We start from the raw sequence: 22,713 nt of genomic DNA, 5'->3' as shown, positions 1-22,713 counted from the left end.
AAAAACGGTATGAAAACATACCAAATACTTGTCATCCTCATTCTAAGGACTCACTCATCCTATTCCTCTAGCATGTCTTTGATGCAATGATGGCATGTCTTTGATGCAATGGAAGGACTGCTGAGGCAACATGGATTCACATACATTTATTAACCAGCTTGACCACAGATTCAATAAATCTGTAGAACCTAAGATGATTCAAAAAATCTGTAGAACCTAAGACGCCCTCAAGCATGCAGGTTCACTTTGAACTTTTTATAACATAATCTATATTCTTCATCTCTTGAACTCATTCTCTTTCCACTTTACATCTCAAACTACTCCCAGATCATCCTTCCAGAAGAAGCTAACTAGAACACAGGCGGCTATGCTTCTCATTTCTTTTTGCTTCATCCTCATGCAACTTTCTCATTATTATCAAGAAGGTGTCTCATTACTGAGATACAAAAGTAGTTCTTAGTGACTAATGGGATGTGAATCCTGAATTAGGAAGAATCAAAAATGACTCGAGGTTCTAGCTTTGGCAACTTGGTAGATGGTACCATCTCCGAGACACGAAACAGAAAAGCAGCAGTGTGGAGGAGTAGAAGAAGCAATGATGAGTTGTGTTGAATATGTTGATCTATGTTGCAAGGTTAAAACTAAATAATGATTTAAGAATTTTCAACATGGAGTTGAAGTCATGGAAGTAATTGGGATTACTAAGGACATAATGAAAAGTGAGAAGGGAAAATTGAAGAGGGCACTCAATGTTAAGGGATAGGTAGACAGAGAAAAGCCAACAAAGAAGACTATGGATAATCAAAAGAGTGGTAGGAGTAGTAAAAAAAAGCCAAGAGAAAAGATGTATAGAAGGATGGTGTGATCAGCTATGTCACATGCTGTAAAGAGGCCATCTATAATTAGGACTGAAAGGTATTTTGAAACAATGGAGGTTACTAGTGACTTGGTAAACACAGTTTAAGAATTGTGGTATAGTGATTAGGTAAAATAAAAATGGAGCCATAATGGGAAGTAAGAATGTTAAGAGAGCATCTGTGCACCACTCTTTCAAGGGGCATTTTGGGGAAATAAACATTTAATTTCACATGTCATTTTCTAAATGAGATAGATTATTTACATTTGATTTTAAAAATTCCTTATTAAACAGAAAAAAACTTCACATAATCAAATGCTTTCTTATCGAACAAGGGTCATCATTATGAATATTCATGCTTTAAAGAATTTTAATAATAATCCTGAATAACACTAAATTGCCAAGATTTTCTGGTAGATGTTTCTATTACTCCTTTACAACTGTCAGCAGTCAATTCTTAGCAGCTATCAATCAATCTGCTTCTAGGAACTCTGATGTACTATTTCTAATCTGCTGTTCATTTTAGCCTACAGCAAAACTCAATATTGCCAGAAGTAAATGAACTGTTTTTAGAATAACCTCTTAATATTGATGTTTAAAAATACATTAATATGCTCTAAACATAAGGATGAATCAATTCTTATTTAGGGAGTAAAATGGTGTAATGTGTCTAATTTCTACCTCTCTAAAATTTTTTGCCAACCTCTGTCCATACATACTCCACTCTTTAGTGTATTCAACTCATTCATCCACTTCCTCATTCAACCACTTTCTCATTCATCCATGTATTCACTTATTCAATAATTATTAATCTTTTATTTTTCAGCACTGTGTTAGGCAATGGTGATAGGAAAATGAAACACAATTACAACCCTTAGTAAGCCACTGTCTTGTAAAGAAGCACCAATGAACAGATAATTACTACCCAGCTTGGAAAGGGGTATAAAACTAGAGAAGAGTGGATATCAAAATATATGCAGTTTCTAAAAAGCACTACGTTCTTCCTCACCCATTATTTGTACATGCTTTTATTCTGCTTAGAATTCTCCCCAACCCTTTATTCTTCTGGCAAACTTACTCATTTTTCATGTTTCAAATTGACCTTTTTTTGTTATTAAGTTTCCCTGATACCACTCCTTTACACCTAGTAAAATTTGCAACTTTCAAACCCAGATTTGTTGTTTGTTTCCTTACATAAAGACAAGTGAAAATTATTTTTGTCACTGTTTTAAAGTCTAGGTTTTATTATTATTCAGCTCTGGAGACTAACAGATCAGGAGATGACTGCCACTGAAAAAAAGAGTTTGTTACAGTTTCCAAGAAGGGGGCATCGCATGTCACACAGGCCACACCGGGAAGCACCAGGGGCTGTCAGGAGGCAGAGGATGAGGGGAAAATGTGGATAAGAGCCTTTTTTGTAGAATGAGCTAGGCAGAGTAAGCAGGTTTAGGATTGGGTTGTTTGAATAATTTGGGGGCTCTGAGGCATATGGTATGTCCCTAGTTGCTTGATATTCGGTCCTGGGGAGATTACGGCAGGGAAATAGTGGCCCAAGTGTGAGAGCCCCGATAAAGATGATGGTTAGTTTGCATATGAAAAAGCGCTCTCTCAAGCCAGTCCTTTACTATATCTAGGAACTGGCTAGCCCTGGGAAGAGCAATCTCTCCAGGGTCAGCAAGGCCCCTATGTTATCATAGCATTGGAATAAAAAGACATGCTTAATGCAGTTACTATAATGAACTTCCTCTAAAAATAATAATACTAGCTACTGTTTAGTAGCTACTATTTAGCCCAAACGCTAAATTATTAGACATTTTTAAAGTTCTTTGTCCCTTCCTCCCTTCCTTCTTTCTTCTCTCTCCCTTCCTTTCTCTCACCCTCACTCTCCCCCTGGTTCTCTCTCTCCCCACCCCGTTTCCTTTCCTCTTCTCTCTTCTTTCTTTTCCCTCTTTTTTCTTCCTCTCTCTCCATTTTCTTCATTCAACAGATATTAATCCAATGTCTACTAAAAGCCAGGCATTATTCTGTTTATCATGTAATCTTCACAGAATCCTGGAAAGAATAAAATACTAGTCTTATTTTGTAGATGAAGTAATTGGGCATAGAAAGGTTAAATAACTTTCTGAGGTCACACAGATCACAGGCAGCAGATCTGGTGTTCAGAATAAGTCCTGTTTCATTCCAAAATCTATATGCTTAAACATTATGCTAAACATACAACATATGCTATCACACCCCTAAAAGTATGACATGTTTAAATCTAAGTATTACCCACCCATCAACCTGAGAACTGAACTGGTTTGTCAATTAGACTCATAAAATATTAAGCATTTGGAAAACTGCAGTGATACTTCATTCATTTATCCAAAAATATTTATTGAGCATCTGGTTTCTAGATTAAGTTCCATAACTGATTAACTACATGACATTAAGGTCACATAATCTAAGTCTTGGTTTCCTCATATATAAAATGCAGACAGTTATATTCACCATGGTAACACAATAGGCTTATCTTATAAATCAAAGTAGATATACAAAATTACTTTGCAATTTACCTATATAATAAGTGTATATAATTTCTAGGCCTTGACCATCACCAATTCCATGGCTGACAAAAATGTAAGATCAGAATTTCAAAGTTCAGTGACTTCTGGATAATAAACTATACCTCTGTCAACCAAATAAGAAACTGCTATTGATGAGAATTCAATTGGACATCCTTGTCATGAATGGTATCCTAATGGTACAATGCACTCCTGGGTATTAATTCTTTGTCAAGATTATATAGGTTCTAATTATGAAAGGAAAATTCAAATTTTTATTTTATTACAGTGAAAATTTTCAAATTGTGTTTTATTTGCAGGTCAGGGCTATCTGTGGGAAACATGGATTACATCTGACTTTGAGCCTCCTGGAAACATTGCTTAATCATCAAGATTTGGGTAACCAAGATGAAATAAAGTAAGTAAATTTTTTATTCATATAATCCTCTAAAAGGTACTAAACACGGATGTCTTTAGACTAGAAGGTTTATATGTGAAACAATCAATTTCATCACCTAAAGACAGAGTTAAGAAATGTCTGACTATATTAAGACCAGAAGATCTTCTTAACCATAGAAAAACAAAAGCAGTAAACTTCTTTTTCCAGCCATTATAGACTGTCAACAATCAAATTTACCATTCTATCTTAAATAACTAAAACATATGGCAAACTCTATGAAGCAATTGCTTTTAGACATTGGACAAGAGGCAGCAGTGATTCTTGAGAGAAAAATGAAGTAAGCTCAGCTTATTAAACAAGAAAGAGGAATCCACACTGAACCCAGAATTCTCCTTGAGCTAGAGAGATAGAATTCAGAGTTCAGGAAGGCCAAGGAGGCTAGAATGTACAGTACAGAGTAGCAGAAAGGAGAGATAACCAGGAAGTTCTTTCTGTAGTTTTCCAAAGAGTTGCCCTCAAGTCTTCATGTGAGTACAGGCTAATGTATGTATTTGAGGAAACTACCCAAGGCCAGAGAAAGAAACACCAAAAGAAAAAGGCAGAAAATACTCAGATCTCATACAGGTTTGGGAATAGTTCATATTCTCAAATATCAGAGAGGAATACATGTGGCAAGCACTGAGTAGAGTCCTCAGGAGAGTATTGTGCTGTAGTGAGGCCAAATTACCCTAGACAAATTAACAAATTTTAAGAACCCCAATAAAGCTTAAAATGACCAAACCATTTCCAAGTTGACTACATCCCCAAAGCTTCTAAGAGAACACAAAATCTCAAATCAAAAATATAAAATTAACAATTTCTAGCATTTGTACAAAAATTGCCAAGCATGAAAAGCAGAAAATGTATTTTATTATTAGGAGAAAAATCACAAGAGAAATTAGAAAATATATTAAATAAATTAAAATAAAAATATAACATACCAGTAATCCTTTTTTTCCTCACATTTCATTTCTAATCCATCTGTAATCCATTAGTAAATCCACTCTATGTTCAGAGTATGTCCAGAATCTGGTCACTTGTCATCACGTCTATTGTTATTTAACTATATCCCATCCAAGCTACCATCATCTTTCTCCTGGATTACTATACTAGCCTTCTAACTGAACTCCGTTTATCCCTTGTCCCTAGTTTATCCTTAACATAGCAGCTACCGTGACCGTTTAAAACATAGTTTTTTGTTAGTTTGTTTTGTCTGGGTTTTTTTGTTTGTTTGTTTTTGCTCATGACACTGCAAGAGCATCTTATTTTACTCAGAAGAAGGAAAAAATCAAAGTCGTCATATAGGGTTGTACAGGAGCCAGAGTAGTGATCTGCTTCCTTATCACTGCTCTCCCCAAACACTACTCTGGCTCTATCTGCAAATTTCTTTGCTCATTATGTTTCAGTCACATATGCTCCTTGTCTTCCTCAAACACACCAGGCACACAACCACCTTAACACCTATCCTCTAAAGGTTTCCTTTGCCTAGAAGGCTCTTTCCCCAGATATCTTCATACTAACTTCTTCACTTCAAATTTTTGCTCAAATGTCACCTCATCAATGAAACCTACACTAACCACTCTATTTCAAAGTGTAATACCCTACCCATTCTTTCCTGTAATGTGTTTTCTTTTTACTTTCTTCTATATAGTTATCAACTTCTAACATATTTGGTAATTTGCTGATGTCTCTCTGATATTTATTTCTGATAAGATTATAGACTATAGTTCCGTAGGGCAGGCAGAATCTTTGTTTTATTCATTGATGAATCTCAAGTGTCTAGAGCAATGCTTGGAACATAGTAGGTATTCAAAACAATAGAATTAACTAGAGGAGGAATAGTCTCAAAATACTCTTAAGGATATAGATACACAAATTCTGCCCAGTCCTTAGCTCATGGTCAAATTGAAGAAGGCCTTCCCTAACTACCTCATCGAAATCAGGTTCCTTGTCATTATATTTCCTGGCACTTATCACTATTTGTAGTTATGTATTTATTTGTGTGATTTGTTAGTTTATGTCTAGATAGTGATCTCCACGCTGGCAAAGAAAATGACTGTTTCCCTCACTTTATATTCCCTTGTAGGCTGATACTTGGCACATGGCAGGTATACGGTAAATATTTGATTAACTCATTTATTTAACAAACATTTATCGAGCATCTACTGTACACCAATCACTACTCTAGTAATTGGGAATATAGATATGAATAAAACAAAGCCAGTTCCCTCATGAAGTTTGTATCTAATGGAGGAGGGAAATAAGATAGAATATGTGACATCACATGGTAATAAGAGCAACACAGAAAAACAAAGAAGGGTAGTGATTATGGGAAATATCAATTGATAAATAAAGGATGATAGAAGGCTGAGCTTAGCCCATGAATTTCTACCAGACCAGCTCTGGACATGGGAGATTCCCTTCTCTGAAACCCTGGGGGTGGTTGGATGAGAGTGAGGAAAAGTGGTTAAGTATCAAAAGCAGAGAAGTGAACTAAGAGCCTAGTGGAAAACTAATAAGCTAAAATTGGGAGTTCCAAAAAGGCAACAATATAAAAGGAGATAATGCAAGCATCAAAGCTCATACTATATCAAGTATATAGTATATTTGATTAAAGTTGATTCAGAACCAAGGTTCCAGGAATCAGAGATATGAGAAAAAGAGTGAATGGGGAGCAAATGAGGTTAGGCTACTTAAAATTATATCAATATTCTCATTTCCCATTGTTCTACATGCTTATCAGAGAAGCAAACTGATTTCTTTATTCACCTATCTTTGACCTTTGACTGTTCAAGGATATCAAAACCTTGAAAACCAGTAAAGAATAGCAAGTATAAGTAATAAACCTGTTTCATCCTTAAACAGTCATTGGCTAAGGCTGCTTCTGTTGAATTAAATCCATTCCGTTAAGGGCTTTGTATGCAAACCTATATCCTTAAGAGATTAAAGATGCAATTTAGACACACATTTTAGGAGCTAAATGCACGAAACATTATTTTGGTACATATTGTCCATTAATCTGCTGTTCAATTGGGAACCCATTTTGAATGTGTCTGCTTGCTAATTAGTAGGATTCTAGTGCTGAGCTGCTTCCTGATTAAATGTCCTTTAGAATCAATAAAACATCAGGAGGGATTATGGTGATGTGGGATTAGCCCCATCTAACCAAATAAAATGAGTTGTGTTTTCTTCTTAAACTGTCACGTTGTAAGAACTGATGAGAGGAGCAATTTCATGAATGCTGTTGCAAAGTTGCTTTTTGTGTGAGGTTTTTTTTGTAACATTGAGATTTTGTTTTTTTGCCATTTGCTTACCAATTAGCAGAGACATTAGAGAATGACTGCCAGGGTAAGGCGATTTTGAGAAAGGCTTGATTATGATTTCCAATCTCTACTCTGAATCACCCTTATTTAAAATGAGTTCAGGTTGTGTTAGATAGAAATTATTATCCCTGTTCTTGGCCAGGAACATGTAAGTCAGAATTAGCATTTAATGTTTCTGTGTGACTTTGCAATAAATGGTAATTAAGGAGGGCAGAGAGAGAACAGGAGGCAAACTAATACTCTAAAATTGTATTGGCAAAATTAAATGCCTCAAACCCAGTTTAAAACACAGGCACACACGCCAAATTGTGTTGAGGTGGGGGATAAATAATGAAGCTGCTATGGCAGCTTCATAAATAGAGTGGAGCAATTGACACAGCCACAAGTAGGACTTATCATACACATCTGGCCCATTATTGAGAGTGCAATTAGGTTGAAAAGGACTGGTTTGATAATCCCAGAAACAACTAGAGGATTTTAGGAGATAAAGGAAACATGAGGTGTCTGATTCAGCAATTACTTTTTAATGAGAATAGGAAAATGGTTAGGCAGCAAGCTATTAGAGATGGGTTTGGATCTACCCATTGGTTCGGTCTTGGAAACTGAACCTGGCTTTTAACAGTTCATTAATTCTAGTCTTCTCTCCCAGAAGCCCATAATTCATATGGGGTGAGGATGATAATAAACAACAATAAGGTATTGTTATTACTAATAGCCAACATTTTTATAGTGCTTACTATGTTCTAAGCAATGTTTTAAGTGCTTTATAAATACTATTATTTTAATCTTTGCAAGTGCCCCCAAGAGGTAGGTACCATTATTTTTCAAATGAGGAAACTGAGGCACAGAGGGGCTAAAATCAATATGTAACTGATAAATTAATTCATCAATAAGGCTAAGTCAAATGCAGGCTCTCTGGCCTCAGGGTCTCAGCTCTTAATACATCCTAAATACTCTCCTACAAATCCTATGAAACTCAGAAGTTTATAGAATGGTGGCTAGGCACAGGGGCTTTAGGCAAACTGTCTGAGTTCCATAGCAGGCTTCATCTTTGGCCTTGATGCTGAACACAGTTCTGGATTTGAGGAGCTTAGTATCTCCTGCTCTTCTCTAAGACCCAGTAGAGGTATGGGATACAGATACAAAAGTGGGGAGGCTTTTAAGTTCCAGAAGTACTTATGATCCAAAGAAGCCCATGGCTTGCAGGTAACTTCTCCTCTCCAGTTTACAACTCCCACTATCCCTTCAGCCCTCATCCACATGGAAAGGCAGCACGAGCTCCAGAATCATATAGGCCTAGATGGAAATCCTAGCTCTGAAATGTACTGGCTTTGGGAACCTAGGCAAGTTCCTAATTTTTCTTAACCTTAATTCCCATCTGTCAATGGAAAAAGAATCCTTTTGTCTAAATTGAGAGTTTTTCACCTGTATATCAGGAAGTTCTGTGCTCCTCCTCAAGAGTTAATTGGAAGGGGAGAAGAATGCTATTTAGGTTACATGACCAAGAATGTGAAAGCTGAGGAAGATGCAGTTAAATGAGCACCCCAGCAGCTGAGTTATATAAAAACCAAATAACCTCCCGACCTGAGGGTGTAAGGGATTGATCCACGTGCAACTAACATCCTAGGCATGGGGCTAGATGGTCTATATGACTTATCTCTTTTCATACTCCCAACAGCCCCATGAGTTATATTTATACCTACTTCACAGATGAGTAAACTGAGGTTCAGAGATCTTAAGTAAATTGTTTCAAAAGCTAGAGTTCTTTGAATCTTTTTCCTGTTGTGGGATGAACTGCATCCCTACCCCTCTCTGATTCATATGTTGAAGCCACAGCCCCCAGGACCTCAGACTATGACTATATTTGGAGCTAAGGCCTTTATACAGTTTATTAAATTAAAACGAGGTCATTAGGGTAGACCCTAATCCAATCTGACTGGTATCCTTATAAAAAGAGAAAATTTGGACACATAGAGAAAAGACCATGTGAGGGCACAGCAAGAAGGCTGCTATCTACAAGCCAAAGAACCCAAACTTTCTGACACTTTGATCTGGAACTTCCAGCCTCCAGAACTGTGAGAAATAAATTTCTGTTGTTTAAACCATCCAGTCTGTGGTAGTTTGCTATGGTAGCCAGAACAAACTATACAGCTCCTGAAGGCTAATGGTCTTCTTCACGGTTTCCTTCCTGCCCTCTTCCTTCATATTTCATATCCTCTCAGCTGGAGTACATTACAGGATTCTCAAGGAAATAGCTAGAATGCTTTAACTCCTCAAATCATGGGACTTAACCTGAGTCTAGCAGTCTAAACAGAGCCTGCTCTTTAGCAATGTTCTACCAGTGTGTATCAGCTGAGCTTGGTGGGACTTGTAGAAACTAACCAGATGAGAGACAGAGAAGAGTATTTCAGAGAGAAAAAGGGGTATTGTGTGACAAAGCCAAAAAAAAAAAAAAAAAAAAAAAGAACAAAAAGTAAAAAGTTGAAAAAAAAAAAAAAAAAAAAAAAAAAAAAAAAAAAAAAAAAAAAAAAATAAAAAATTTTTTTTGGGAAGTATGCACCAGCACATCTTTGATTTCAGCCTGTATAAAGCTCAGAGAAACTTGTCACCTGTAATTAACTTCATCAAGATTACAAGGGGGTTTCTATGAAATAGCCTACATTTTGTGTTTGGTCTGTTTAGGTTTTTGTTTTGTTTTGTTTTGATATATAAGACTTTTTGAACAAAATGTCATTTGCTTCAAACCCCTAATTAAAATTGTAATGAACAAATAAAGAGGCAAAAAACCACACTGGTAGCAAGAACTCATTCATTCTAGTGCCAGAATCTAGAAAGAATCTCTACTACCTATAAATGGAATTTGGAAAAATAATTAAATTAGTTCCCTAAGATTTGCCCTACTTACCTAAAAAGAAAAACCCACAGGAGACAAAAGATACTTTGTTCCTTCTCCTTGATTTGGAGGCCCCAAGTCTTAACCAACCAGAAAATAACACAGGTGCTGCTCCCTCCTCTCCTTTACCCACCCAGGGATACACACATATACACTTACCCACAGTCAGCAAAGGGTCACTGCCACCAGTTCAATGTCAGCAGGAGTCCCCAGTCTTGGGTACAGTAAAAAAAAATGAAAACCTTAATTCTAGTAAAGTTTGCAAAACAAAGAAACACATTTTCTAAAGAAAACTGATGGAGCTCCCTGCTGAGATAAAAGGAAGGACCACTTATATAAAGTTTCCACCTTGGTCCCTGATTGGTCCATTTCTATGCAAATGAGGAATCCAAATGTGCACAGCCTGATTGGTCCAAAGAGTTCTGTCCTGATGGTCAGAATTGTGCATTCTGATTGGTCATTATAGAGCTGCTCTGATTGGTCAGTAGAGATGTAAATGAGGATATAACTGCAGTTCCAATTGGACAAGTCAGCTCTTAGCCTATTGGCAGAAATACAATTCCAGAAACTCCCTTATAAAGGTCAGCTCAGCTGGCAGGAACACAGTGCCGGAGGCTTGGCAGTTTAGTCAGTGGCTTTTTCCCCGAAACACAGCATGCATGAAAACCTTCCACAGGCAATGGCTGTTAGACTGTGGTTATGAATTTCAGCCCAATTAACCACAAGGAGTCCTTCTAGGCAGGTAATTGTTTCACGGGGTTCATACCACACACTACTTTCTGTACCTATGCAGAGAGCACACCTCCCAGAAATGGCAGAGCTCAGTAAGAAAGGCAAGAAAGGAAAAAGCTGGCCGTGGTTTGTATCTGGTGAAGCATAATTGCTGAAAATAAAATTGTGTGGATTGGAGCAGAGGGAGAAATCCCTGGTAATTGTATATGCTAAAGTGTATATTGATTATGATGTACTATAACAATTTGGTGTCTGATATCCAGCAGGTATGGTGAGAAAATCCCACCTCTTAGGTAGTCACAACTAAAAGGCACCAGTCATCCAGGTATCTGGTGTCAGTTGCCACCGGCACTTTAACTATGCAGCTAAATGAGCAGAGGGTGGGGCCAAGGGAAATCTACACAAGTCATCTGTTGTGTTGTGCTGAATGAGAACAATTCCATTGACCCTGAATAAAGAGAAACCCAACATATGAGGCCTAATTTTAAAAAATAAAATACTACAAACATGAAGAGGGAATCATGATTCTGGCAACTTCAAGTAACAACAGATTTGAAAATTATTTATTCTAGAAACTAGAAAACATTTAGAAAACCATCAGTGTTCTCTATAAGGTATAAAAAATAAGGTCCTCTACTGAAATGAATTGGAAAGTAATAAGCATAATGAAATTAAAAGGCTATAAAAATGAAATTTAAAAAGCACAAAAAGTGAACAGAAGAAATTAGAAAAACCTTGGGGAAATCTAGATAGTTTCAAGGAAACCAAAACTTCTATAGCAGAATAAAGAGGTAACCAGGATTCTAACTATTGTATAGTGGCGTATGTTCACTAGACTTACTGTGATCATTTTGCAATATATAAATGTATCATTTTGTTCTAAACTTAAAACTACTATAATGTTATGTAAATTATATCTCAATAAAAAATATTAAATAATCAAGGAAATCTAAATATTGCCAGATATTTGAGGAAATGAAGGCATTTATGTTAAATGTTTACATAAGCAAACCTTTTCTATAAAGGGCCAGATTGCAAATGTTTTAGCTTTGTGGGTCCACAGTTGTTGCAACTACTCAACTATGTCACTTGTAGCTGAAAGCAGTCATAAACAACACATAGCTGATGGCTGTGGCTATGCTCCAGTAAAATATTAGCCCCCAAAAAAGAGGCAACCAGGAATTGGTAAAAACAAAATTAACACTAAAAAAAATCTAATATATACAGTCAATCTTGAGAGTTTCCCATGAAATCTAAAGAAAAAGAACAGAGAAGAAAATACAGTAGATTTCGAAGAATAAGAATAGAGATTGAACTCAAGAAGCCTTGGTATTGTAGAATCAAAAAATAGAAAAATGGGACAAGAAGTAAAAAACAAAAGTTACAACTGAAGAAACTTTGCATAGATAGAAGAAAAGAAAAACTCTTCTGTATAGAATGAAAGGATTCATTATGATCTAAACTAAATTAAGAAAAAATGTATCCATGTCAATCCCGATAAAACGTTTTTATTTCAAATACAAAGAAAATTATTATATTATTAAACTATTAAATAGCCAAAATTAAATTAAACCAAAGTAAACAAAGGAAAAACTAATTATAAATGAACAAAACCCAGACTGATCTAAAATTTCTGCAATAATAAATGTCAGAAGACAGTGGAGCTGTGTTCATGAAATTCCAAAGGTGAAAAATTATAACTGAAGCCAAGTTATATTACATTCATTTGTAAGGCCACATAGTACAATGGTCAAGGGCACAAAATTTGTAGTCAGACAGCCCGAGTTTAAATCCTGGCTGCCCCATTAATTGGTGTTCTTGGGCAAGTTATTCACATGTCTCATGAAGTGGGTGTTTTCATTAAATGAGATAATGCATATTAAGTATTCAGAATGTTCACCGAAGCCATTTAACTTGATAAATTCAGTTAAGATAGAAACTGAACTTGGATCTGCCTGAATCTAGAATCAGGCTCACAGACTTTGTCCTCCAGTCCTCATTTCTTTGACTTGATATTGGGAGTTTAGCACCTGCTTCTGTGATTAGAATCATAGTGCCTGTTATAGCAAGCAGAACCCATTCTCACATTTAAGTTATCAGTGGCTTTTTGAAGGTTTTAGGGTAACAAATATGGAAAAAAGAAAATATTTTAATTGAAAGATCTTAAGAATTGTATTGCCATAGCAGTACTAAACACCATTTAAATCAGACAATGTCCAAGTTCAATACTTAGAAAATTTTCCCACAGTCTCCTTACCTTACTAGCAGCATATAATCAAGAAGGGGCAAGAGAATTTCCAGTGCATTTTGTCCAGAGGCCTTATCTCATATTTTATAATTCCTAACAGTTCTGAAAATAAATGTTATGCAACGTGGAAATATCAATGGATATGGCATTTTGTTGTCACATTGTTTTTCAGAGTCAGCAGATGCTCTAGGCACAGGCCTGGCCCTCCTAAGAGGGTTTGGAAATAAACTGCAGGACGTGTAGAAAACAGGAGCTACTTCTATTGCAGTTCATTTCTAAAGTTATGCTAATATCAGATCCTTATATGATTATTAATACTTCTTGAGAGTGTTACTTCACCAACTTCTCTTCCCTGCCTGTGCCTTCAGCAGCTGATGTACTCATTAGCCTATCTGGCTTGTGGTTCTGCATACCTGTGCCTCATCTATTCATATGCCTAAAAATGAATAAAGCCCCGGAAACTATATTTTCTGTACCAATCAAAGAACTTTGCTGATTTGTGATACCATGTACAAGTTTTATGAGATATAAGCAAAACAAATTGGTTACATATCTAATGAATTATTTTTATTTAAAGAGAATGAAATCACATGACATTAGAACTCTTCTAGAAAACCCAGGATAGATATCTCATAACTTGCACTTTATTTTTGTTTAACTTCTGATATGCAAGAAGGAGCTAAAAATTCTTATCAGTTACAATTCGGTTGCTAGCAACAGAAACTGCCTTTTGCTAACACAGAAAATTAAATATTTTGAAAGGATATGGAATAACATACAAAATTACAGAAAAATAAAACTTCAGGAACTACCAAACCCAAAAATATGGTGGATACCAAGGCAAAAAGTGGGATATAGAGAAAGAGAGAGAGGGAGAGATGAAGAAAGTAATAGACTGAGATTAATTAGACAAGGTGGGTCACTGGCTAGGAAAAGGTATGGGACCTTGATTGCAGTCCATTACCCTAGAGAACATTTTTATATATAAATAGAGGATGAATTGATGCTGGGCAAGCAAATAAAAGTGATTTTTCACTCCTGAAGCATTCCTAAAGTACTTGTAAACTTTAAATGACTCCCTGATTGTCACATGCAGACATACTACTCTGCAATTTCTGCTTGGGGACTTCACTAAATATTGTCTGTTTGTGCTCAGCACTCATTTCTATCCCCTATGTTCTTTCCTGTGTTGCAATACTTCCCATACTTGGGAAGGCTAAAAAGAACACTTCCAAAACTCCCTTGACATCAAGGTTCTGGAATTGATTTAAGTTCCATCAGTGAGATGCAATTGCATGAGATTTGTAAGACAGAAGAGGGTAGGGAGGGGGACAGAGACACTTTTAAGTATTTATTTATTTTCCTGCAGTAATGTCAGACCCTTCCAGTGGCCAAAATGCATTTTACTGAATAGTTACCAACCTCATGGCCAGAGGCAACTGACACATCAGCCAGAATTTCCTGTAGTTCCCTGATTTCTGGACTATATCTGCTGAAGCCTGACCTTGAACCTAGCAGCAGACATCAACCTCCCTTCTACTGGCCCTTGAAGTCATTTTGTGGGCACCTAATTTCTTATATTAAAGACCCTACTCGTAGAGATATATAAAGGAGTTTTTGTTTCCTACGTTGCTTCCCAGATGATACACATACCAAAAAGTCTCTTCAAAATTATCAATATAAACTTCAAGCTTCATTGCACATTCTTTCAAAGCAATGATATTGACCACCAATATCATGTCTCCTTTTCTTGCACAGATGGCAGAATTTTGTTGCGTTGTTGAGCAGAGCTTCCTTTGATTTGTCATCTGATTTGCCTACAGGTGAGTTCGGTAATATTGTTCCTCAAAGGATCTCCCATTTCCCAGAACTACTGTTGACTCTGCTGCTTAACTCTAGCTGTTTGTTGGGTTTGATCTCAATGCTCCCAGAAATGTAAATGGATCACCAGTGAAGAAAGAAATGAGAGTGAGAATTACCTTAATGGCTATTCTTTTAGGCCGGTTGGATCATAAAAGACATAACTCTTCAAGTTTTATTACATCATGAAGCATTCTCTAGTGATAGCTATTTATGGTGAGTTTAACACACTTGTAGAAGCTGGTGCTATTTATTAGAACTTCAGCTGCACAGTCCCTTAGATCTAGGAATCCCACAGCCAGGTAATTATCCTACTGATATCTCACAAAAAACTCTCCAAGATTTATATATATGTTTACTGCAGAAATTTTTAATGTTTTAAAAATGGAAAAAATAAAAAGATCTTTCAGGGACCATTTAATTACATTACAGTATATCCAGTTGATAAAACTGCAGCTGTAAAATAACAAAGCTGGCCTGATACAGGAAGATTTCCAAGATATATTAAGTGAAATTATAAGAATGAGTTGGGCAAAATATCTAACAATTAGCATTTTAAATATTGCAGGTGAAAAAATATGCATTGATATTAATCTGCTGTTATAATTTCTCTATTTACTATATCTACCAACCTTTTACTGATTACCTTTTGGATCAAAATGCAAAGTACTGAGAGTTTGGGGGAAGGCAGTATACCAGTTTGTATTGCAGCAGAAAAACAGAAAAATTACTAGGTATGTCAAATGGAATTTACAACAGGGAACTGAGGGATTGGTTCTAAAGTATTGGAAGACCAAAAGAACAAAGAGAGGATGGTGAGTGTATTCATTTCCTTAGGGCTACTGTTACAAATGACCACAAACTGGGTGGCTTTAAAGAACACGAATTTGTTCTCTCTCAGTTTTAGAAATCTGAAATCAATCATGTCAGCAGTGCCATATTTCCTGCGAAGACTCTAAAAAAGAATTCTTCCTGGCCTCTTCCAGCTTTGGGTGGCGCTGGGCGTTACCCTCCTTCCAGCTTTGGGTGGCTTGTGTTTGCCTAACTCCAAACTCTGCCTTTATCTTCACATGGCCTTCCACCCTCTGTCTCTTTTGCATCTGTTTCTAAATTACCCTCTCCTTTTTCATATAAAGACACCATTCTTCATTGGATTTAAGGCCCACCTAATCTCTAACTCATTGAAACTAAGCTTGGAGCTGGAACTGAGGGGCATTCCTACCAAATCACAGCACTGGGATGGGGAAGAGTAGTCTGCACAAAGCAAAATATAGCCGTTATCACTATAGGGGATAATGAAGGGAGTAATATCAAAGAAGGAATGAATGCTGAGAAGCAAAAAAAAAAAAAAAAATCAACTCCAGTCACATGCATGGCCCAGGAGGTCCTTCGGTTCCATGAATATTTAACCCACTTCTCTTTTCATTCTGGGTCAGCTAGGCTCTCTTCTCATCTACAGCTTAAATGCACCAAACACTCCTCCCTGGAGATTTTTGCATCCGCCATAGCTTTTTCCTGGAATGCTCTTTCCCCAGACACTTGCATGGCTTTCTCCCTTGTTTCTGCACTCATGGTTCTATTTAAATGTCATTTCAGAGAAGGCTTTAGCTAATTTCTTATCCAAAATATCAACTGCCATTACTTTCTTTGCCCATAATTTGTTTTAGTTGTGTTTAAAACATTTATTACTACTTGATACTATTTTACGTACCTATTTATTTGCCCTCCCCACTGGGTTGCGCACTCCATAAGAAGGTTGTCTTGTTCATTGTCACATCATAGTGCCTAGAAAAGTGCCTAGCATATGGTAAGCGCTTAACAAATAATTGTCAAATGAATGAATGAGAATCCCAGAGCTAACCTTACTTCTGTTGTCATAAGCAGGTAAGTGAAATTTTCATTGCCTCAGTTTCCACATCTGTCAAATGGAGGTAGTTTCTACCTCACACGGTTATTCTTTAGATTAAGACATGTGGGAAATGTCTGGTATATATAGATATTTAATACATATTAGTTTCCTTCTCACAAAAGCTTCAGTGGCCAGAAGCCATTATTTAAGTCAGACGTTATCTACCCTAGCTTCACTTTAGAATTACTTTGGGAATTCTTCAGATATCCTGAGCTGGGCCCTAGAGATTCAGATTTAATTGGTCTGGTGTTACACCTAGGCATTGGTAATCTTTAACATTCCCCAGATGAAAGCATATTAGCTGCCAGCACTGAAGACCACTAATTTCAAGTCATTAGTGGGGGAAGGGGGGCGATGGGAGCCTTGGCTGTATAGCTGTCAGAATCCACTGGAAGCCCTGTAAAACCTGGCCCTTCCAACACCTGGAAATCTCTAGAAGCCAGCTTGGCTTATTTCCTCCAGTGCAAATCTTCAACTGGCAGACTAGACAGATGGTTATTATTTATCTTTGCTGCTGTGTTAGGGAAAAAAAGCTCTGCCTTGGGGTTTCTCAAACAATTTTTACACGTGCAAATCATTATCGTTTTATATGCTTATAGGAATTAGGAAGAAGACAGGGAAGGTTAAAAAACACCAAGGAGACTAGCATGTATTTTCCCCTAATGGAACTTTTAGAAGTGCAGACAGTAGAAAGAAACTAGACTGGGACAAGTCTAGGTTCTAGATCTGTACTAAAAGGGATAACACTTATGAATAGTGCTCAGGAAAATGCCTGGCACATTGTAATTAATGTTAAGTCCTCTTCTCTGAGGAAACTAAATTTGCTTAAGGTCATAAAATAATAACAAATAGTAAATCTTTGTATGGAGCATCTTCCCTGTAATTTTATTTTAAATCTCCACACTCCAAATCTGCAAATTGCTGGTATCATCCCACTTTCACAATCTGACAAAATTAGGATCCAAAAGCTTGCATCTGGTAAAGAGAAGAATCAGGATGAGCATTCAGGTCTGACACCAAAAGTCATCTTTCTGCCCTTATGCTATATAGTGTTTCCAGAATCCCTTTAACTCTACAACTCTATGATTCACAGTAATTTGAATCTTTGTTCACTTACAGGAAACAGAAAGCTTTCCTTTCACATATTGGGTGAAATAAGCGGGGGCCAGTGCTACTAGGTGATGATGGGTTCCCATGACAACTTAAATTTCAGCAGATTAAATTAGATCTGCCTGGAAGGGGCTGCCCTAACTGGCTGTCATCATGATCCTCATTAAGCATCTATTAAGTTTTACTCTACATAGCATCTGAGTTAGGTATGAGAGGATGAAGAAATATAGAGAAAATTCCTTCTTTCCTAGGGCCTGAAAAGGAACTGAAGAAACTAATCTATATATTTAGTGATTTTATTTTCTAAACTCCAAATTAGAGCACATGGTTATTCATTTAGTCAACAACCAGGAATTGAGTACTTATTTGAATGCTGAGTGTGAGGGTTTCAGAGAAGATTATGAAATCACATTGTTTTCTCCATCAAGAAGCTGAGGGAGAAGATTCATAGCGACTCATGGGTACAGTGTTAAAAGTCTAGTAAAAGGCTTTTTAATTTGATAGGTGATTTTATTTATATAAACATCCTAACATACATAACTCTATTAGTTAACATTTAGCGAGCACGTGCTATGTTCCAGGTATTTGCTTTACATTTTCTAGTTCATTTAATTCCCACAATAACCTATAGGTGGCATTATCCCCTTTTTACAGAAATGGAAACTGAGACACAAAGAGAGACAGATAACTTGCCCAAAGTCATGCAGCTAATAGAGAAAGGAGCCAGGACTCAAACCCAAGGCATCTGGCTTCAGGGGCTCTACTTTCTACCACCATGTTACAACTGTGGCCCTCTCTCCAACTTTTGTTTAAAATGTATTGATTGAACCATTTTTACTGAAAATAGACCCAACTCAGAAGCAATATGTATTTGTTAATGACATATTTAAATTTTGCACTAAATATCGAAGCTGAAACACTCAGAAATCTATGCTGTGTGGTCATCACACAGAGTTTTAAAATACATGAATAAGTCGTCGAGTCTGATGGAAAGTGCTGAGAGATGAATGAGTGATATCCACAATAAGCCTTAGAGATTTCAGCAGAAAGTCTTCATGTCTTTTTCCTGCATCCTAAGGAAATTTCTTCTATTCATGAAGACAGCCAACTGAGCATATCGTACTTGGACAGTAGAATCCCTGGGTTAGGGATGCTGTTCAAACCTCTTCCCACACAGGACCTCTGACCAATGAAAGGAACAAGAAAAGGAGAAGACAAAAGTTTCACCTGATCCTTTAGGCACACACCTATGTAGAAAGAGGGGGAAGTCCCTGCTTCTCTGTTAAGAGGCAGGGCCACCAGAAGAGCCCCCTTCCCACTCCCCAGACTATAAAAGACCTCCTGATTCCAGACAGTTCTACAGGCTATTGTGTCTCTGCTTATCTGGAACTCTCTGTTCCATGTGCACCCCAACCATTATTTTTGCCTGGAAACTCCTATTCATCCTTCAAGTCCCCAGTTTAAATGTCAGTTAGTCCAAGAAACTTTCTCTGATCCTCCACCACTCCCATGCATACCCCCAAAAAAGCTTAAATACTTTCACATTTTCCTTTGTTGTGTTTATGGTAATTTGTAATTAAATGATAATTTTGAGTAATTACTGAGCATCTGCCTCCCCTTTATGAGCTCCATCAAGACAGGAATCAGATCTTTCTAATCTACCAGTGTATGCCCACCACCTAACACAGTGCCAACCACATAATAGAGCCTCAACATCTTCTTTGCCTTGGTTTATACATGTATGTATTAAAATGAAAAGACCAAACTAAACACTTCCACTTTTAATTTCAGATCCAGGAAAGAATGTAAAGGAAATTTCTGCCACTGAAGTGCAGCCTGAAGTTCCTGAGATGTCTCAAGGCAAAACTGAACATATGGTATGCACCTGTGTATACAGAGCTTGGGGAAGGGCTTCACCGACTCTTTGCCGTCTATTCTCAGATGCTCTGTGAGACCTGTGGGGCCCTCCCTTCTGGGTTTTTGATTTCTACCCAATGCCTTGATGTCAGATTGTCTTTGACTTTGAGATGCTCCTCCATCATAGAAGGGAGGCAGCAGAACTCTGAGAGTGTAGGCTGGTTCCTGTACTACCTGGTATGCATGCAGAGACCTCTCATCACCACTTGGTGATGGGCCCGCCATCTGCCCCAAGAAATTGGTCCTGTAGCATGTGTACAGGTGTCCTTCCAAGCTTGTGACATATCCACCAACTGCCATCAATATAAAGGGTGATTAGGAGACCTAATTTAACATCTTAAGTCCAGCTTCCAGAAACAGAAGGTGACCTTTTCACCAGAGGTCACATTTTAAAATATAATGGGCTCTTTGATTTAAAAAAAAAAAAAATTCTGGCAAGCAGTTAAAATCTGTTTTAATATTCCTAGCACTTAGCCAGGAGAAGATGCAGACAGAATTGAAAACCAGCCTGAGTTTTTCTGTTGTTGTTTTTTAAATGCCCGGATTAGAACATAATTCATCTTAAAATGACGGGAGGCCTCTTCATGCACTTCACACTTTGGAATATTTTAGAAAATAGTATCCATTTTGGCAAGCCTCTTGCCATGAAGAAACAACAGCAAATGGTTTTCTCCTTGAGTGTTAAGTCTGTTGTGAATAAGATTATAAAAAATATACTTTGCTCTTTTATTTTGCCTCGTTTGAGGATTTCACTGCATCTCTGCAATAACTGATTCTTCTCACATTCCTTTATAAGCAGCATTCATTATCCCACTTTTTAGAAAGGGAAATTGAAGCAGAGGTTTGGTAAAGTAACTTTCCTATTATCCCAGGGAAAATCATTCATTCATTCACTTATTCATTCAGTAAACATGTCTTGTGAACTATGTGACAGCCACTAACCAGACCTTTGAAAATACGTAAATGACTATCTCACAAGCCCCGTCTCCAGATCTCTGGTGGAGGAGAAAGGTTCCCTAACAAACAATTACAATATCCCATAGTAAGTGCAGTGATGGATAAAGGGGCTACAAAGAACCACCCTTCCCCCAGCCTGGGGCTGTCAGGGAAGGCTTTCCACAAGAAGTGAAATATGACTTGGGTCTTAAAGGATGGGTAAGAACCCAACCAATTAAGACATAGGTGGTAAAAAGGGCTCTTACAGCTGAGGGAACAGCATGTATGTGGCATAAAGCAGTCTCATTATTTTCTGGTTTTATATGGCTGGAGAAAATGTATATATAAGTAAAAGTGAAAGAAGATAAACAAGAACAAGAACTTGAGTGGTCTTATGTGTCAAGCAAGGAATTGGGACTTCATTAGGACACAGTGGAACCAAAGCAGTATAAGTTGTATGAGTAAGTGAGTGAGTTGAGCGTAATTCAGGTCAATACAAATTTCTCCTTTTCCTATCTTTAGTGGTCAAAGTGTTGAACTATCTGAAGAAATATAAAATTATTTAAAATCAGTTTCTCACATCCAAGAATCTCTTTGAACTCTCTAAAAGCATCCACTAAACTGTATGTAAATATGCATTTACCTGGGTAGATAATCTGAAGCTTTCATTGGATATCTAAAGTGGCCCAAAGGTCTAACAAAAATTAAGACTTATTATTTCCTTTATAAAACTTTCAGCTTTTCCCAAAATTAATTTTATCAAAGTAGCATGTCTTTATATTAATCTCTTAAAATTTACTAAGTTGCTGGTTATCTATATGGATACAATTTCATATAGCATTCTATTAAACAAGTCTTCACATCCCCAGCAGTAGTTTAATCCATGTTTATTAACAAACTCAAAATGTGGCTTCTTATTGCAATTACTATTCTTTAGAGCCATGGTATTTTCATAGCTTATATGAGAGAAGTTTGAGATAAAGGTACAAAATTGGAGAAATTCAGATATTTGAAAGTTGGGGGAAACACAGATGGTATACAAAAGTTAGAGGCATAATTCTGTGGTAATACTATTTGGATTGTAATCAACAGAACCAACTCTACCAACTTAATATACTGGAAGGATAGACAAGCATATTATGCTACCTAAGGATAGAAAAGTAACAATGAACTAAAATCAAGTACTTGAACATCATCATAACTTCCTATATCTTTTCTCACCTCTCTGCTGTCAGCTTCATCTCTCTCCTATATCTATCTATCTATCTATCTATCTATCTATCTATCTATCTATCTATCTTTTATCTACTTATCTATCTATATGTATCATCCATCTATCACCTATCTATATCTTTCTCAGCAGACCAAATTTTTCTCATCTCTAGTACACAGAGTGGAAAATCTGCTAAAGTACCCACTTCTCACACCAAATAATCTTCGTTTGTCTGTCTTTAGCTCTCACAAATACTTCCAAAATCACCAGAGACTGTGTTTACTGGCCCATTTTGCATTAGCTGTCCAGTCCTGAACTAAATACTTAGACATACGGCGCTTATCTACACCACTATATGGATTGGCAGGAAGGGCAATTCCTGGAAAAGTGGGGTTAGGCAGCTCAAACAATAGATGCCCACACTCTCTACATGATGGGCGAGAGAATGTCATGTAGCACTGCTGGGACTCGTTTGTCTACTTATTCTAAAAATATCTGTTTTTTACTGGACATGGGGTTAGGATACCAAGATGAGCTGGATAACCTCTATCCCCCTGTTCTAGTTTTGTGTCAGTCATTTACTATATGATCTTCGTAAGTCATTTCTTCTCTCTGGGACTCAGCTTCCTTTATTAAAATAGAACAGACAGAAGTAGAAGTGTTTTATTGTCCATTATAATAAGACTACAAGCCTAATATCACTGTTATTTCAATTACTCTTCATCACGAACTTC

At 36.9% G+C, this 22,713-nt stretch overlaps 1 protein-coding gene across 1 annotated transcript in view; it reads left to right on the top strand.

The window, feature by feature from the left end:
• CUNH1orf87 (chromosome unknown C1orf87 homolog) overlaps positions 1 to 22,713 on the top strand; it is a 65,215-nt gene that overhangs the window by 34,076 nt on the left and 8,426 nt on the right. The window contains exons 7-9 of the mRNA XM_006919262.1: positions 3,720 to 3,817; positions 14,793 to 14,857; positions 19,711 to 19,790. Of these exons, the coding sequence (XP_006919324.1) occupies positions 3,720 to 3,817; positions 14,793 to 14,857; positions 19,711 to 19,790 (243 nt within the window). The remainder of the gene's footprint in view (positions 1 to 3,719; positions 3,818 to 14,792; positions 14,858 to 19,710; positions 19,791 to 22,713) is intronic.

Source organism: Pteropus alecto, unplaced genomic scaffold (assembly GCF_000325575.1).
Source record: "Pteropus alecto unplaced genomic scaffold, ASM32557v1 scaffold25, whole genome shotgun sequence".
Lineage (NCBI taxonomy): Eukaryota > Metazoa > Chordata > Mammalia > Chiroptera > Pteropodidae > Pteropus > Pteropus alecto.
Note: the sequence above shows the minus strand (reverse complement) of the source record. Positions and strands in the feature narration are given on the sequence as shown.